The 18,741-nt window shown below is 40.4% G+C and overlaps 1 protein-coding gene across 2 annotated transcripts; it reads left to right on the top strand.

The window, feature by feature from the left end:
* The first annotated feature begins 852 nt into the window (after window positions 1-852).
* SUMO2 (small ubiquitin like modifier 2) lies at window positions 853-11,666 on the top strand. Of its 2 annotated transcripts, none has more exons than XM_043585243.1 (4): window positions 853-1,040; window positions 2,649-2,780; window positions 8,410-8,481; window positions 11,009-11,666. In XM_043585243.1, the coding sequence occupies exons 1-4, from the start codon at window positions 1,020-1,022 to the stop codon at window positions 11,069-11,071; spliced, it is 288 nt and encodes a 95-aa protein (XP_043441178.1). In that variant the 5' UTR covers window positions 853-1,019; the 3' UTR covers window positions 11,072-11,666. The 2 variants fall into 2 exon arrangements, with proteins under 2 accessions (XP_043441178.1, XP_043441177.1); XM_043585242.1 differs by lacking the exon at window positions 853-1,040 and adding an exon at window positions 1,316-1,761.
* Window positions 11,667-18,741: the final 7,075 nt, after the last annotated feature.

Genomic DNA, 18,741 nt, shown 5'->3' with positions numbered 1-18,741 from the left:
TTCAAGATGTTTGGCCAAGAATGGAGCGAGATTTGGTGGTAACTTAAGAAGGAAATAGAATCGAGGGAGAGTCTTTTTCTATGCTAAGGGAGGAACGGAAGAAAGCATAGGGACCAAGGAAATAATAAAGCCTACCTAGAGGAGCGGGAGGTATCCACTGCACTGGAGTCTGGATTGTTTGTTCTTAAGACAGGAGGGACCTACTTCTTTTTTAACTTGACTGATTGGTTTGGAAGCTCGATATGGGGTAGTTCTCGGACGGATCCTGTTTCCTCTTGGAGGCTGGGAGCCAGGCCATGAGTAAGGGGTTTGTAAGGTGAACAGCGAAGTACGGGTTTACCAGCAAGACACAAGTAGGCACCGCACTGAGGCAGGAGACTGGTGGGAAGCGGGCTGAGGCTGAAGCTTTAAAATTCAAAGGATGAGAGGCTGAGTAAGTATGATGTTCCCACAACCGTGTGGAAAGCTGCATTTAGGCCACTAAACAAGAGGGTTTTTTCCAGAACCTCATGCTAGGGCTTTGACTTAGGCTCCCCCTTTCTCCTCTAGTCAGTCTGCCTTCCCCGGCCTGAGTCTCACGTCTAGGCCTCAAGCCTCCTCGTCCCCACCGAGGACCAGCTGGAAGCCATTTTGATTAAGCTCCACCACAGAAGGAGGACAATACAGCCCCGCCCAGAGCCAGGCGCGCCCCCGCGGCGGGCCGGGTGCGCGTGTCCGCGCCTCTTCCCGCCGGCCTGGCGGGCGCCGGGCCCAGGCCGGGGCGGTGCGAGGCGGGGGGTGGGGGTGGTTATGTAAGCGTTGCGCGCTCCCGCGAGCTGGCAACCAATGGGAAGCCCCGGCGGCTCGTGCTCGCGCACGCAGGGTGGGGGGAGGGAGCGCACGACGTGCGCGCGCCCTCTCCCTCCTCCACCGCTGCCGCCTCCTTCTTCTGCCGCTCCTGGTGCTGCTTGTGTGCTCGTTCGGTGCGGACCTGGTACCTCTTTTGTGAAGCGGCAGCTGAGGAGACTCCGGCGCTCGCCATGGCCGACGAAAAGCCCAAGGTGAGCTCGGCGCCGGCCTCCTCGCCTCGCCGCGCGGTCGGGGTCACGGCGCGGGCTAGGGTCCGGCCCGAGCCCGCCACGGGCTCCCCGCGCCTTCCTGGGCCCCCCACGGGGCTGGCCGCGGCTCAGGCCCGGGCGCTCCGCGCCATTTTCCTCCCTCCCCTCTTCCTCCCTCCCGCGCCGGAGGAGGCCCCGCCGCCCTCCCCCGCCCCCGGCCGCCTCGGAGTGCGCGCCGGGCGCGAGTTGGGCGGGCGGATCGCGGACGCCCGCGGGCCCACCGGCCGCGAGCGGGGCTCGTCGGGCCCGGCCGGCCGGGCGCGCGTGCGGAGGGGCGTTAGGGCGCGCGGTGTCCCCACCCTCCGCGGACCCCGCGTCGGGCCGCGGCGGGTGTTGCCGCCTTCACGGTGGCGGGGAGTTCCCTCGGCCCGGGGCTTCCCCCTCAGGGGAGGGGGTAGCCGGCATCTGGGGACCCCTGCCCCGGGCCGCGCTGGCCCGGTGAGGGCTCGGGGCGAATCAATGGGCTGTCGATGGGTTCCCCATCGGGCCGTCGCGAGTGGCCGGGGTGTGGGGGACTCCCGGGGAGTGTTTCCCACTTTGATGGCCTCAGGGTCCCCAGGGGGTCAGGGCAGGGGCATTTCCCTGCGTGCCAGATAACCCCTAACCTGCGGAGACCATGCGGTTTCGAGAAGTTGGGAGGCAGATGTGCGAGCAGAAAGACTTGGTAGGGCTTAACTTTTTAACGCGGGTTTTGAGGCACCGGGAGGTTCTTTCCGTGAGGACTAGGGCACACTTCTTCCTGGCACACGGCACTTTCGTTTGATTTGTTTTGTGACACCCCCTCCCCCTTCCTTTCTGAAGTGATTTGGGGGCTACAGATTTCCATCTGCTCTTGATTTTGGTGAACTTCAGGTAGGGTCGAAATTTACAAGGAAGAGTTGCAAGAAAACTGCATTTGACCCATGACAACAAAGGGGAGGGGAGAGTAAGAGCTCTGAACTGAAAATAAACAAAAATCAGGCTGCTCACAGAGGCGAACATTAATAGTGGTTCTAAGTTATTACCGCTGCTTGAAGAGAGAACCGACGGGTATTCATCAATTAGGTTTTTTTAATGTAGTTGAGATTTAAGTTCCTAAACAGAGTTTGTAACTTTTTAACAGAGTTGTAATGAATTGTTAGTTGCAAGTTCTAGATTTTTATCCTTGCATTCGGTACTTAAAGCACTTTATAAAGGGAAAAGACACTTATTTTTAATCTTTTCGGGGCAAACATATTTTGAGAGAGATGCAACATACGCTCTTTTAGAAAATTCAGATTTAAGAGTTCTTGACAGTAAATTGAGTGGGACCCATCTTTAAAAATCGATTGTTATCGCTGATGGTATTACATGTTAAGGCTTCTTTTCTGTTTCTGTGACAGCTATTTAATGTCGTTGCTCCAGGATTTTTCATCTTTCAGATTGATTTCAGCGGCCGAAAACAGCTGTATGCTCTTTTATCATACAGAATGAGAAACCTGTTGATTTCTGAAGCAAGTTGGGCTGCTGCTACTTTAAAAGGTGTTTGTTTTTCACATTTTCCAAATTACACTTTTATTTTTCTTTCAACAGGAAGGAGTCAAGACTGAGAACAACGATCATATTAATTTGAAGGTGGCGGGGCAGGATGGTTCTGTGGTGCAGTTTAAGATTAAGAGGCATACACCACTTAGTAAACTAATGAAAGCCTATTGTGAACGACAGGTGAGGAAATGACATATGCACTTCCCATAAAACGTGTTTTTAAAAAAACCTTTTTTTTTTTGAGAGTAGACACTAGACTGGCATAATATTATAATAGACTTCTTTGGTTGAATGAATGCACTTATATACTTAACATATCAATTTTATCATACCCTTGGTATGTTGATGCTTCATGAAAATCCTTAGGATGGTTTGGCTAATACGCTCTATGATTCTAGTACTGTGCCAAAATGCATCAAATTATGACAACATGCGATTAGTTCCCGAGGGGATGTGATTTTACTTTTATAAGAAAATAAGGATGAACTTGATAAAATTTCTTGTCAGGCTCTCTTCTTTTTTTTTTTTTTTAAGTCTATTTAAAATTTGTGTGGTGTCAAAACAATTTATTTTGAGCATTTAAACCAGTTTGGAAATAAAGTTAAATTGTGAGTTTAGCGACATTGCAGTTTTCCTGAACCATATAAAATTGTTATTTTTTTTAATAGTAGAGGTAAAGAAAGAAAGTTAACCTCCTGAGTCAGACAAAAACATTCCTATGTTATAGGGACATTTGCATTTTACTCAGGAATTAGTAAATAGACAGCAAAAAGAGGAAGTAATGAATAGATGCTGTGAGTTGAATGCCGGGTTTAAAACAAAGAAGCTTCCTTTAGTGAGGTTGAGTCTGTAACAATACAGAGGCAACTTTAAAGATGACTTTTGAAAGTATAACAAAAACTCTGGTACCTAGATCAGTTAATTCAACAATAACCTGGAAGAAGTATTTTTTTATTCAACCCTGAATACGTAACATGTAAAAGTTGGGAAAACCATTCTTTTAGACTAAAATCAGTTGTCAGCATTGCAAATTGTCCTAAAAATAGGCTCAAAATAGAGTAAGATTTAAACCTACAGAAGTTGAGAGGTTGAGTTTGAGCTCATAGTTGGACTTCCTCCATGAGATCTAAGGGCATTTGGAAGAAACTGAAAATAAACTTCTTTTTGAGATTGAAGCTTTATTTTATGTCTGGTGTATTTATAATAATTTATAGTGAGAATGTGCTTATAATGCTTTTATCTTCACCATATAAATTAATTTTACAGCTCCCTGGAAAGACAAAGAGTTTTTAGTGTACTCTTGTTTGAAGAATTTTGGTGAAATCCACTTAAACAACTAGTAAATATGTACTTACTAGTTGTGCTAAAGAATTTTTGCTCTAGCATCTTAACATATTTGAACACTAGTGCCCCCTCAGGTTAGAGGGGGATTTTAAAAGATAATCATCTTGTAGAACTTTTACTTAGCACACCATTTGCAAAATAGAAGCATGCATAGATTTAGTGGTTTTCAACAAAATTCTTTGCATATTTTTTCTCGTTACTAAATTTTAGGTTTTATTTTATTTTATATTATATTATTTATGGGGGGACAACTGGGGGAGGGGCACAGAAGGGGGGGGGCACAGAGGATCTGAAGTGGCTCCATGCCAACAGCAGAGAGCCCTATGCGGCTCAAACCCATGAACCGTGAGATCATGACCCGAGTTGAAGTCAGTTGCCTAACTGAGCCACCCAGATGCCCGATAAATTTTAGGTTTTAGATGGTCATATTTTCCAACACTTAATATGAAAACTCAAACGTAGTGCACAGTTGAAAATACATTGAATGCTCATGTGCTCACCACCTAGATTTAACTATTAATATTTTATTATACATATCTATTGATTCTTCATCCTAAAATGTTCATATTTAAGACTTCCTGTATTTCCTGTTAGGGCCTCGAAAGAGTTTTTTTTGCTTACCTGATATTTACCAGATACTTACCATGTGCCAGGGCATTATACTAGGTGCCAGAAAAACAAAGACACAGAGCACATCCTGTGTTGCAGATTGTCTTTATAAGAGATCTATGAGATTGAGTTAGCTGGTCAATCAAGAGCTTTTGGGTTTTCCTGGTATGTTAAATTTAGTGTATTACTCATGTAAATAAAGTTTTTTGTGAATTTTTTCAGTTAGGTTTAAGTTGACTAAACTTGGGGCCACTCAATTTGCAGTATGGGAAAAAGAAGCATTGGTAATCCATAAAAAATGTAATTCCACTGCATATCACTTAGAATGCAGATATGATTTAAAGATATGATCCAGGAAGAATTTGAAAAGATTTGTTCTCAATTTCCTTTTAAGTTGAGAATAACCTCAGAGTTTTGATTGAAACAAGATTCCTGTTTACTTTTCAAATGTTTATTTCTCTCATTCTAAGAAGGAGGGAGTTGAAGAAGTATCACCTAATTGGGCTGATTCTCTACTCCCCTCTCTTTTTTTAAGTTAATGTATTTATTTAGAGTATGAGCAGGTGGGAGACGGGCAGAGAGAAGGAGAGAGAATGGGAGGGGTTTGATCCCATGAACCATGAGATCATGACCTGAGCTGAAATCAAGAGTGGGATGCTTTGACTTTGAGCCACCCAGGTGCCCCTGATTACTTGCTTTTTAAGTGTAGATAGAGCCTTTCAAAAGTCTAAAATATTTATGCAACCTAATTTGCATAGCTAAAGGCTTTGTTTTGGTTTGGTTTGGTTTTTTGACAGTTGAGGATTCTTGAGTAAAGATTTCTTATCCAGATTAATTGAATGCTCATACTTTCTGCTGAACTCATTTGGCCTCAGATCTTTGGAGGAGTTGTAGTAGATGTCTAATAGGCATCTCAAACTGAGCATCTAGATGGGAGGTCAAACACTTGGGATCATCCTGATGATGCTTCATAACTCCTATAATAAAATCCACCAACAAATTCTGTTCTCTACTGAAACCTGTGCTGTTCAAAACTCAACAGTGTGCTGTCACAAGCCACATGTGACTTTACTACCTGAAACATGGCTAGTCCAAATTAATCTGTGTTGTATAGTGCACAGTATATGTCAGATTTTGAAAACTCATAGTGGAGAAAAAAGTAAAGTACTCACCGTTTCAAATGTTAGTTACATGCTAAAATAATAGGATTTTGAGTATGTCGAGTTAAAACAATATTTACCTGATTTTAATGTGGCAATTGGGAATTTTAAAATTGCATATGTGGCGCATATACATATGTATCCATCCATCCATCCATCCATCCATCCATCCATCCATCCATATCCCCCGGTGCAAAAAGGTGGTTGTAATTAAAGCACAGGGACAGGACCTTTTGGGCAGAAAGAGCTTCCACATTGTGTTTGTGTTGGATAGTGCCAAGCCCTCAACCATTTTATTCCACTCTTGCTCAGTCACTAACCTGGGAGACTTTTCTGATTAATTCAGAGTGCCTCTGCTCCCATCACTTGGTCCTCTCAGCTGTTTTTTGCATTGATGTATATTTGTCTCTGCACTAAAATGTAAGCTTCATGAGCATGGGGTCTTTTTGTTTACTATTTCTTTAGAGCTTAGACCAGTACCTGGTTTATAGAACGTGTTCAGTAAATGCTTGTAAAATGATAGAGGACATTCAAACTGTCTCCAGAGATTGATTGTGAAGAAGTTTTCTATTCACATGAAGAATTAGAGTTTGCCCACTTGTCACCGTGTAGCCTTCTGCTGAGAGCATACAACTTCATTCTAGTGTGCATTTACTGTGACTTTCAGAGAGCATAGATCGATTCATTGGTTTATTCCAGTTCATTTTTGTGAAATGAAGGAATGGGGATCCAAAGAGATAACCTCACACAGCTCTTCTGTGGCACATCTCTGAAGCCAAAGCTCAGAGATACGATTTATTCAGAAGTGGAACCCAAATACTGGTTTAACGTAAATTCATTGTTTGAGTTGACGTCATTTATGGAATTGGAAAGGCAAGTTTCCTGGGTTTTGGTTTTTGATCCTGTGGCGAAATAAAAGCTTTTATTGATAAGGAAAAGCATGAAGGAATACGATGTGTGTTCTGGACTGTGCTCCCCACACCCCCCCTTGTTTTGAACGGCCATGCCATTGACCTAGGACCGTACTAGTAGATGTAGTAGAGGAAAGATCCAGCATATGGCTTAGTATTTTATTAAAGTAATGGGTTTTCAATGGAGTGTTTGCAAATATGTAATTAGTACTTAATGGCTTGGCATTTAATTCTTGGTTGCTTTGCATAATTACAAATTAAATTTGGATGTCATGAGAAATGAATTAAGGTTATGGATATCCCTTATCTGGTCTGGGAATTGCTTGTATTCCTTAAGACAGGCTAGTCTGAAAGTGTTAGTGTCAAAGACCAGGGTTTGTAAAGGAAAGTAACATGATCTTCATGTTAGAAGTAGTTTTAAAGACAGATATAGTGAATCCTTGTTAAAGGAATACAAGCGTCCTCTAAGTATTTATTGAGCACTTTGTTTCAGTATTCTAGTCCTAGGAATTCAGTTTAATTTTTTCTTAAGTAAATTAAAGCAGAGTGTTCTGTGTAACAATAATTACAGTTTGTAATTTGAGTATGATACAGGAGTGATTTTTTTTTTTGTAGGATGCTTCCTATGCTATTTTTCCAGTTAATATGTACACATATTATCTCCATACATATCTCCAAAGATAGTTTATTTTCCTATCTTCATTTGGCTGCAGTTCCCAACAGCTTTGCTGCTTTTGCTCATTTCCCCTTCTTCCTACCCCTGTGTCAGGTAGGTAATGATGAGTACAACATCGGAATCTGCTTTGCGGAAGGGGCATGCTCAGGCTCATTTATCTCCTTAAAAACATAAAAATTTCTTGAAGCTAAACTCTAGTAATATAAATTTTAAATTCTCTTTTTGTAATGAAGCTACTCCTTAACTTAGTTTTAGGTGTACTTTTAAATAAAACAAATCATGGTAAAACGAATCATGATATTGCATTTCATCCATTTTATTCCATCAGTAACTTATACCCGTGAGTACCAACTATGTGCGAGGAATACAGTATAACCAAGACAGTCTTAGGTTCTTGTCCCTCCTGGAGCTTACTTTGTAGTGAGGTTGACAAATAGTAATTGTTGGTCTGGGTAAGTACTAAAATGGAATTTACAAAGCAGGTGTTTCAAGCTTGTGTGTTTATGAATGATTTTAGGACAGTTCTAGTGGGAATGTCCTGCCTGCCCAAGGGTAAAAACTTGTTGAATTCCTGTGGTGTCCCTAGCATGGTGCTGGGTTGGGACACAGGTTACTTTTGCTTAGCGATAGGAGCTGTTTGGATAGAAATGAAGGTAAAGTGGCTTTAAGGCAAACTTAATCTTTACACTTACTTAGGTGAATTCCAGTTTTCATTATGAAGGGTGTTTTCCCCCCCATTTGGAGAGCTCTTTAACATGGATGGAAGAATGTTGCTGTATCTGTTAACTTTAAATTTCTTTTCAATATCTTTCTAACTCATTTATATGTACTGTTTGACTCAAGGTATATGATCTATCCAAGCTTGGATCTCAAGCAAAACAGCTTTTTTAAAAAGACCTTTTTTTAAAAAAAGATCACTTTTCCAAAGAAAAACAAACATGGTTCAAAGAAAGTGAAAATCCTACCAAATCTTTTTACCCACATAGAAATGTTAATGTATTGATTATTTATTTGGGTCCCTCTTTTAATATATTTGTGGCTAAATATGCATATGGTTTCAGTTTTTACTGTTTTCTTTGCATTCTTACTGTTTTTAAACTCTCTTGTAGGGTTTGTCAATGAGGCAGATCAGATTCCGATTTGATGGGCAGCCAATCAATGAAACAGACACACCTGCACAGGTAAAAAAAAAAAAATCTCTTTGTGCTAGCTGGAAAAGTCAGTGTGGTTTGTAATTTGCTCAACAGTCTTGTTTGTTAATTTGTGGACTTTGAGACATTGCAGTATAGTTCTTCGCCAGAGTTCAGAACTATGTAAAATATGACCAAAGGGGCACAGAAGGGAAAATAATAGGAATATTAATGTTAGTATTTTCTCAGGAGATGTCAGAGGTTTTTAATATGCAATTATCGTTTTGTAAAACTAATAGGTCATTTGGTTGCTTTAATCCATTCCTCCCTATTGCCAGCATTATTCGGAGCAAATAATTCAGAATGTTGTTTTCATTGCTGCAGTTCTTGATGATTCTCCAGGCTCCCCCACAGGTGATTGGTTGGCTGTCGATCCTGGCCATTTTAACTTCTCATGCTGAATTCTCTTTGACCTGTCTTTGTCAACTAAAGGCATCTTTGGGCTCCCAACTGCAAGTCTCTCGATGGCTTAGTTCGACCAGTGTTGGGTTCTTGATAATAAGTGGCTTTCCAAAGCCTTCTGCAAAAGGTGACACAGTCTGATCCTTTAATCTCTTTACATATCACCTCAGTTCTTTCGCTTTGTCAGGGATCAGCTGGGCTGTCTTCCGTGGCAGAAGCTCTTTGTCTTTGTTTCCTTTTACCCTCTGCGGTTCTACTTAAGGCTTCTAGTTTGGGGAAAGAATATTTTGATAGAAACTTCAGTTGGAGCTCTTCTACTTTTGAATTTGTTTTTATCACTCCATAAAAACTAGCAAGTAATAAATAGGGTATGAGTGAAGTAGCCCACCCTGGTTGTGGTTTTGTTGATAAACTTCAAAAATTTGAAATAGTCTAAGTTGTACTTGAGGGAAGAATATCTTAAAGTAATTTCCCTTGGGGAGTCTCTAAGAAGCAATTATAGTATGTAGCCACAAGGAGGAGCTGAATTCTGTTGGTGAATGAGAGACAGGAAAAAGTCTTTTATCCTTTGAAGGCATTTCAAGTTTCACCATGAAATTTAACATCCCAGGAGTTTTATTTCAGTGGATAGGCTGAAGACATGTTTTCATGGTTTAAAAAGAATAAAAACCCATTATGCTAAACTCTGATGTCGAGAATGTATTTTGTCTTTTGATGCTCTCGCCCACCACCGTAAAAAAGGTTCTTGTTTCTACAGTGCTAGCTGCAAATATTAACTGTGAGGAGGATTTTTGCACAACTGCATTGTAAAATCTTCAAATTGAATTTGGAATTGAACTCATTGTAGTATTTGAGATTGAATTCACTGTAGAATGAAATTGATTCATTTTAGAATTATTCTCCCAGTACTAAGTAGCAGAACTGTGATAAATTAGAACATCTTAATGACCAGTTTTAATAGTAATATAATTATGTGCCCACCATTCTGTTTAAATACTTAACTTTCTTTGACTCATTTAATTCTTACAACTGAATGCTGTTTCACTTTACAAAGAGGGGATTGAGGCTTAGTCATTAACATTTTAATGCTATACCCTTACTTTTAGTATATTTGAACTGTGTTAGAAATGATTCCCTTTCTTGTCTTTATGTACCCAGGGTTCTTGTTCTATTTCCAAAATTACCAGTTTTTAGAAAGTATTTTTCAAAGGTAATTATCAGCATAATAAACCAATAACAAAGATTATTTCTTTTACAGCACTGCCATAGGTACCAAGACCTTTCCACTCTAAACATGGTTGTTTTATGTACAATGGGTGGGTAGTGAGCCTTACAAAACTTAGTTTGTGAATAGCATTTTAAAATTTAAATTAGTTTTTTAGTAAGTTTTTTCTTGCCATAACCTTCCCTTGCTGCACAGAGACAACCACTGTGCTTTGTGCATATGTGAGGATATATATTCGTGGTATGCACTCATGCGCACTCGCGCACACACACACTTTTGAAAACAAATATAATTATACTGTAACCACTTTTGCTGCTTACTTTTTATATTTGTTTTTAATGCAGTACTAGATCTCAGGAATAGTTCCATTTCTACACATATAAACCTATTTTTTAATAACAACTGTGTGCTTTTCATGTAAGAGTGTACTGTATTTCTTTGAGTTTTTTTTTCTAATGTTTGTTTATTTATTTTGAAAGAGAGTGTGCTCATGGAAGCAGGGGGAAGGACAGAGAGGAAGAGAGAGAATCCCAAGCAGCATCCCTCCGCACTGGCAGCAGAGCCTGATGCGGGGATTGATCCCACAAACCATGAGATCATGACCTGAATTTTCAGTAATTAAAAGTGAGGTGATTTAACTCCTGGACATAGCTTTTTCACTTAAAAACTAAGTTTTCTATACTGAAATAAAGAAGACCAAGTGAAAGACTAATTTAAACCCAAGCCTGATGCTACATTAAGCTAGGGGTTGTTTAAAATAAGGAACACTGGAATTGGGTGGAACTTGTATAGTTTTTCAGGGTACTTGAGTCTGATAGTTACAGATTTAAGAGCTGATAATCAGTGACCCTCCATTTGTGGTTTTTTTTTGTTTTGTCTCTTTCATGCTAGTTGGAAATGGAGGATGAAGATACAATTGATGTGTTCCAGCAGCAGACAGGAGGTGTCTACTAAAAAGGGAACCTGCTACTTTACTCCAGAACTCTGTTCCTCCAGACCAAGAAGACATTCTCAATTAGAAAACCGCAATTTGGTTCCACCACATCCTGACTACTACAGTATAGTTTTCTCTATTCTTTCATTTTCCCCTTCCCCATTCCTTTATTGTACATAAAGTAACTGTGTATGTGCGCAAGCATTTTGCATTTTTTTTTTAACTAAATGGCCAATGGTATGTTTTGACCGACATCAAATGGAGATGGGATGGGGAAAAATACTGGTTCTGTGAAAATACCCCCTTTCTCCATTAGTGGCATGCTCATTCAGCTCTTATCTTTATATTCCAGTAAGTTATTTTGCTCTCACTGTTTAACAAAAAAAGAACAACATAAAAATCCTTGCATACCTTGTTCGATTGGAGAATTTTAATGTTTTTCATTTATCATTGTAAAACCAAGGACAATTTTATAACTTTTTTGTACGTAGCTGTTACATGTAGGGCAATCTGTCTTTAAGTAGGGATAAATTACTCTAAAAGAAATGAATCCTAGATAGTTTTCCCTTCAAGTCAAACGTCTCGTTGTTTAAATAAACTTCTTGTTTAAAATGAGCTGTTTTCTTTATTCTGAAGAATATTAAGTAGAAAAGTTGAAGCTTAGAAAAAGCCCTGAAATGAGTAGGCCTGCTAGAAGTAACATTTCAAGGAAGAACTAAAGCTACAGACAGGTGCAAAACAAAGAATAACAAAGTGTATAAATGACTAGCAACTGATGTTTCAGCCCCTTTGTTTAGTAAGCTTAGTTCCAAATCTGCAACTTTACTAGCAAAAATCGAGTCATGATGTGGATTTACTCCCAAGTCGAGTTCTGTGTAACACTACCTGGCAGAATGGGTTAGTACATGCAGCTAGGAAAAAACCGTGATTTTGCTAACTCTGTTGATAAATCACTCAGTTTACCCTTTTTCTTTTCTTTCTTTTTTTTTTTTTTTTTTTAATGTTTGTTTATTTTGAGAGAGGGAGGGAGAGAATCCCATGCGGGCTCTGCCCTGTCTGTGTAGAGCCAGATGATGTAAGGCTGGATCTCACAAACCATGAGCTGAAATCAAGCTTAAAGGACTGAGCCACTCCCAGGTTCCCCCAGTCACTTAACCATTCTGACTCTCATGCTGATGAGTAAATATTTCCTAACCCCAAACAGAGTCTTTGTTCTTGAGAATGTTGAGGGACAGAAGGTATTTACATGTATCCACTCTTAAAGCTTTAAATACGCAGGGTACCACAGTTTTTAAATTCAAATATGGGGAAGGATACAGCTATAGAACGAATGAACAGAATATTAGAGCTGGAAAGATTTAGATTACCTAATTGTAACCCCTGTTTTAGAACTGAAGAAGCAGAGGTCCAGAGATGATTATGAAACTAGGACTAGAGAATAGGTCTGATACTTGTTCATTGTGTTCTTCCATATTGGTTCTCAAACAATTCCCACCCCTCCTCACCAATGTGGCCTTTTTGGGTCAAGTCCCCATTGTTCCCTTTCCTGCCTTGTCATTCACTTAGTTCACCCTACCACTGCTGTAATATGGTCTTTTTTTATATATATCCATTTTTATGGTGAGTGAGCTTCCCCAAAGATAGGTGTTCAATAGATTTTTTTTTTTTTAAGTTTTATTTATTTTATATAATCTCTACACCCAATATGGAGCTTGAACTCATGACCCTGAGATCAACAGTCACATGCTCAACAAACCTGGTGCCCCTGTTCCATAGGTTTTGGACTTTGACTCTGTATATATAGGAGTTAATCTTGAACCAACAACTTTTATTTTCTTATATGTATCGTGTTAACAATTTTTACAATTTATATTGTGCAACTGTGTGGGAAGCCTGCCCCCAAGAATTCTTAGATCAGGTAAGTGCATGTCTCTTGATTTGTTGCACTAGGTACTTACTGTTGAATGGTGGAATTTGGTGGTGCCCTAAATATTAAAAATTTGGATTGAAATTCACGCCAGAGAACTTTATTATGGAAAGGATTTGAACTGGGTTCTTGTTTAATTAGGAATTTACTAACTAATGTCATGGGTGCTTTTGCCATGTTGGGGGGGAATATGAAACTTCATGGAAATACTTGATAGAATTTTAAAAGCCAGAGGGTAAAGCATGAAAAGCACACAGATAATATAGTGTGTTGTGGCTTATTAATTAGTTGGGTCAGTGTATAACTAAAGATTCACCTTATTTCTGTTCTTAAATGAATTGTTCATAATTGAATTCCCCTATTTCACATATGTTGTAACCAAGACAACTATGGGAAAATATGTGGAGCACTTTTTTTTTTAAGCTTTTATTTCTAAGTCATCTCTACACCCACCATGGGGCTTGAACTCAACAACCCTGAGATCTAGAGTTGCCTGCTCTCCTGACTGAGCCAGCCAGGCACCCCTTTATTTTGAGAGAGAGCACTAGCAGGGTAGGGGCAGAGGGAGAGCCAGAATCCCAAACAGCATGGAGCCCGACAAGGGGCTTTATCTCACAATGACCTGAGCTGACTGAAGTCAAGAATTGGATGCTTAACCTACTGAGCCATTCAGGGCACCCCCTTCCCCCTTCCTCCCACCCCTGGCTATGAAGCACTTCTTAACACTTTGAAAATAAGTACACTGTTGGGGCGCCTGGGTGGCGCAGTCGGTTAAGCGTCCGACTTCAGCCAGGTCACGATCTCGCGGTCCGGGAGTTCGAGCCCCGCGTCAGGCTCTGGGCTGATGGCTCAGAGCCTGGAGCCTGTTTCCGATTCTGTGTCTCCCTCTCTCTCTGCCCCTCCCCCGTTCATGCTCTGTCTCTCTCTGTCCCAGAAATAAATAAACGTTGAAAAAAAAAAATTAAAAAAAAAAAATAAGTACATTGTTGAAAATACTGAAAGTAATCTTGGCATTTTATTTTGGCTTCGGGGGGGAGGTTCAAATGATGGGAGTTACACTTCCATTTTGATTAATTGCTCGGACAATTTAGCTAAACTCTTTCTGGCTGCTGTCTCGTTGATACCCCACATATTTATATCCTGCAAGTAGCAAATTCTGTCTAAGTGAACACAGTTCTGTGTAGAGAAATGAGAAAATTTCTGCTCCGAAGCACCCCTACTATTCATACACGCTGCTTGACCCAAAACAGGGTATTCGCAATTTTTCAGAAAAAGGAGTGTCAAGTTGTTTGCTTCCTTGTTTTGCTTGATGTTTGTAGTTCTGTGGGACATTGTGACAGCAGGAGGTCAGTAGAAGGTGGAAACCCAGGATGTGAGGGAAGCCTGTTGGAGAGTTTCTCAAGGCCCTTGCAGAGTTTATGGTGTATTGGAGAGGGTCAGCTGTGCTGCTGAGGATTATTTTTGAGTTAAGATCCTGCTGCTTTTAAATATGACAGTGATTCTAGGTTGTGGTTTTGCATCAGAATCCCCTGATGAGCTTTTAAAAATGTACCAATGCCGGGGCCCTACCCCCAGAAATGTATTTTCAAAGCGGTATGAAATTGAGAAGCAATTCTGGGAGGCATTCTCACAACTCTTAAGAGTTAAGCACCTTATGGTGAAGATTACATGAGATAATAAATATTTTAGCTGCCTAACATGGTCCCTCCCACGTACTGAACCCTTTAAAGAAAAGTATCTTCTGCGTTGCAGTAAGGGCTCTGTCAGGGTGCTGAGGCTTCAGCAGAATACCATAATCCGTACCGATGGCTTGCACTTAATGTAAATGAAAAAGGCCAAAGCTTTTCTGTTCATTTTTAAAACTGAATACAACCTTTGTCTTGTTATGTGTTTTAATAAATGCTTAATGCTAAATTGTGCCCTAATGAGTCTTTAAAGAAAAACAGTCTTCAGGATTTTAATGATTCTCTGATACTCTCAGAACCACAAGACCCATCCACAACATGCTTCAACATTCTGATTCTGTAGGTGATGATTTAAGGGGTAGTCTTCCGTGTTGTAGGACATACACATGTTTTATAGTGAGATTTCAGTCTGTATAGTGGTTAGCTAATAAAGAGTTCTTCAGAGTGGAACATAATTAGAATAGAGCATATAAACAGGTTAGGAATTTAATCTATTTGGAATGTGGAGTGTTATTTCCCGGTAAGCAGTGACATGTGACTACATATGAGATCATTTTAGGATTTCCCATACCCTTGGGGCCTTTATGAAACAGTTTAAAGTCTCAGAATTGTCATGTAATGTTTGCTTTCTTTGCAGTTCCTATTTTTAAGGCATTTTAGGTGGCTAACCTTGTCTCAAGTTATAGAATTTGGAATACTAAGAATTTTCTCACATTTTCCAGGGCATGCTGTTTTGAATTGTTTGATGTTTTGTAATTTTAGCAAAGGAGGCCAAATTCATCTCTAGGAGAGCAGGACAGATGGGTGAGGGGAGTTTTTTGCTTGTTTATTAAATACAGAAATAGTAGCATGGGATTGGGAAAAGCGAACACACTTAATCCACACCATTTTATTCAGCTTGGTCTGATAGAAAGGGGAACTCATGGGAAAATAGGAATCACGCTCTCCTTCCACAATTCAGTGATTTAAAAGGATGTGAGAGTGGTGTGTCAGACCTAGTAGAGTGTATGTGCCATTTTGTTTACCTTTGACAGTGAAGGTAAAACATGACAGCCATTTTCCGTATTTGAGACCTCTCATATTTGCTTTGTGGTGAATGAGTTTCAAGAGAAAATGAATTCTTTCACTTGGCTTTCTGTGGCATTGATCTGCCTTTGTGTGTATGTGTGTGTGTGTGCATGCATGCGTGCAGCTAAGAAAAGAATGGACAGATGCATACTAAATTTGGCTTTAGGAGTGATGGATACAGAATGTATGTGTAAATATGTGTGGTTAAGTCACACATAAGTGTCATGGGCACCCTGCAATCCTGGGGTTCAAAAGCTTGTTAGAAATACTTGTCAGTGAGTCATTCATTAATTCAGTTACTTAGTGAAGTTCAAAAGCATAAGACCAGCATTTTCTTTTAATAATAGGAGGAATGGAAAATATTAAGAAAATGTATCGGGGCACCTCGCTGGCTCAGTCGGTAGAGCGTGTGACTCTTGATCTCAGACTCCTGAGTTTGAGCCCCAGGCTGGGTGTAGAGATTACTTAAAAAAGAAAAGATGTATTAAACTATGGGTGAATATAAATAATTATTGTTCTTGTAGGTCAAAAATAGTTAAATGTCTGCAATTTATTTCATAGGGGCTCAACCTAATGTGTGTTTTGGATCAGAGGGAGAGACATTAACTAGGAAATTGGTTCAAACCCGATCGCATAATCTAGGCAGAGTAAATACCAATAATAAGGCCCTGTAGTTTGCCCATTTCTTCTAGGGTGCTGGAATAAATCGGGGCAGGTTGAAATTATGGGGGATTCAGAACAAAGTTGGTAACATCCAATGCAAAAACAGATGCTTGAGAGCTAAGAGACACAATGTTAGTAGTTTTTGTGTTTCATTTGAATTTAGGTATGACTTACCTTAGTAGGCTCAAGAGGTGAAGAGCAACTTCCAGATTATTCTGAGTAAGTTATACATTGCATTCTCGAATAAAACTCCACATACCTAGAAACAAATGAAAAAACCACTAGGATTTCTGTTCATGTTAAAGGAAAATTATTAGGGCTTTTAAACATTTTTGACATCTTTTATTTTTTAAATGTTTGTTTATTTTTATTTATTTATTTTTAACACTTATTTATTTTTTGAGAGACAGAGCATGAGCACGGGAGGGGCAGAGAGAGAGAGGGAGTCGCAGAATCCAAAGAAGGCTCCAGGCTCTGAGCTTTCAGCACAGAGACCGACGCGGGGCTCGAACTCATGAGCCTTGGGACCATGACTTCAGCTGAAGTCATATGCTTAACTGATTGAGCCACCCAGCCACCAGTAACTGACTGGTACTTTGTAGCAGGGAAGTGGCAGCATGGGACTAAGTGAAATCAAAGGGCACTTAACTGCTTAAAGGCATGAGAAGTTATGCAGAGTGTGGATAACTGCTCATTCCCTCCACCTTATTTAAAAAGCAGGTGAAAGTGGAACGTACATATAGGGCAGTGATTTTGAAATTGCATAGAACCATGGAGTGTGCCAAAAGAAGACAGTGGAGAGAAAGGCCAACCAGGGGTGGGGAAGCAGAAGGGGCCAGGATTTTGGACCCTCTGCTCGGTTTCAGTCCCAGATGCCCTCTTGTTCATCTGTGTTATATATTTGGATTCTGTTTCATAAAAGTTTGGAAAACACTGGTATAGTCGTGAAATAGCTTGTTGGACCGTTCCTTGTGATAAGCTTTCATTTGTCTTCTATTTCTTTAGGTTTTTAGGTTAACCTAAGGGTTTGGAACAACTGTTGTATAGATACAGAGCCCTAGATAAGTATTTAAAAAATCAGTGATATGGACCATTATGATTTTAAAAGTAGCCATCCTTGGGATGCCTGAGTGGCTCAGTTGGTAAAAGCATCAGACTTGGGCTCGGGTCATGATCTCGTGGTCTGTGAGTTCGAGTCCCGCGTCGGGCTCTGTGCTGACAGCTCAGAGCCTGGAGCCTGCTTCGGATTCTGTGTCTCCCTCTCTCTCTGCCCTTCCCCCACTTGTGCTCTGTCTCTGTCTCTCAAAAATAAATAAATATTATAAAAAAATAAAAGCGGCCATCCTTTTGCATCTTTTGATCCTGATCTGATCTGTGATCTTTTGTATAGAATGTAATTTCATTAATGTCCCATTTTCAGTTGGTCATCTGGAGCAAAGGTCATTATAGCCGAGTTATGTATCATACCTGTTTTACCCCACGTCTCCATCTTGTAGCAGAAAGGGGGAGTACAGTGATTTTAGTCAAAACTGCTGTAGGACATGAACAAGTAAATAGGAGGGCTTGTTATTCTGGAAATTGTTGGCAATTTTACTTTATTATTTAAGGCAGGAATCTCTTTTATTTATTTTTAAGTAAGCTCTATGCAGGATTTGAACTAATGACCTTGAGCTCAAGAGTCACATGCTATACTGACTGAGCCAGCCAGGCACCCCTGACAATTTTACTTTAAAATACATTGCACCAAACAGGCCTGCTTAAGATGGCCTTGATCAGTTATCTGTCTTATATACTTTATTCTTCTTTACAAATCATTCGATTAAAAGGGTGCCCTGGGACGGATCCCTTACCTTTGAAGCAGAGGTGCTCAGCCCAAGCCACATGGGAAAGCTATCTGTTTAACTTCTACCCATGAGTAGACCCTACCCCACACCCCCCCTACACTCTCCCGCCCCCCTCCCCTGGAAATTCCAATTCAGGAGATCTCAGAGGGGGCCTGGCATTCATTTTTGTTCCTTAAAAGCTCATAGGTTATTCTGATGTTCAGCCAGGATGGGGCAGCTCTCATAGAAAGCTTTAGTTTACCAAGTCAACATTCTTAAAATTCTCTCGTTTCAAGCCCTTCACAACAACGTAGAATAGGTGCTGTTAACCCCATTTATAGATGAGGAAGCAAGAGCATAAATGACCTAGAAGTGTCTTTTATGGGAGAAGTGTCTTTTTAAGGGAGCAGAATCAGAACTTAACGGTTTTCAATTTCCAGTCTGGTGTATTGCCCTACCAATCTGTCTTTTACATTACAGGGGATGGAGGAAATAGGGCAAGTCAAGTATGAACTCAAAACTTC

This window comes from Prionailurus bengalensis, chromosome E1 (genome assembly GCF_016509475.1).
Source record: "Prionailurus bengalensis isolate Pbe53 chromosome E1, Fcat_Pben_1.1_paternal_pri, whole genome shotgun sequence".
Taxonomy (NCBI): Eukaryota; Metazoa; Chordata; class Mammalia; order Carnivora; family Felidae; genus Prionailurus; species Prionailurus bengalensis.
Note: the sequence above shows the minus strand (reverse complement) of the source record. Positions and strands in the feature narration are given on the sequence as shown.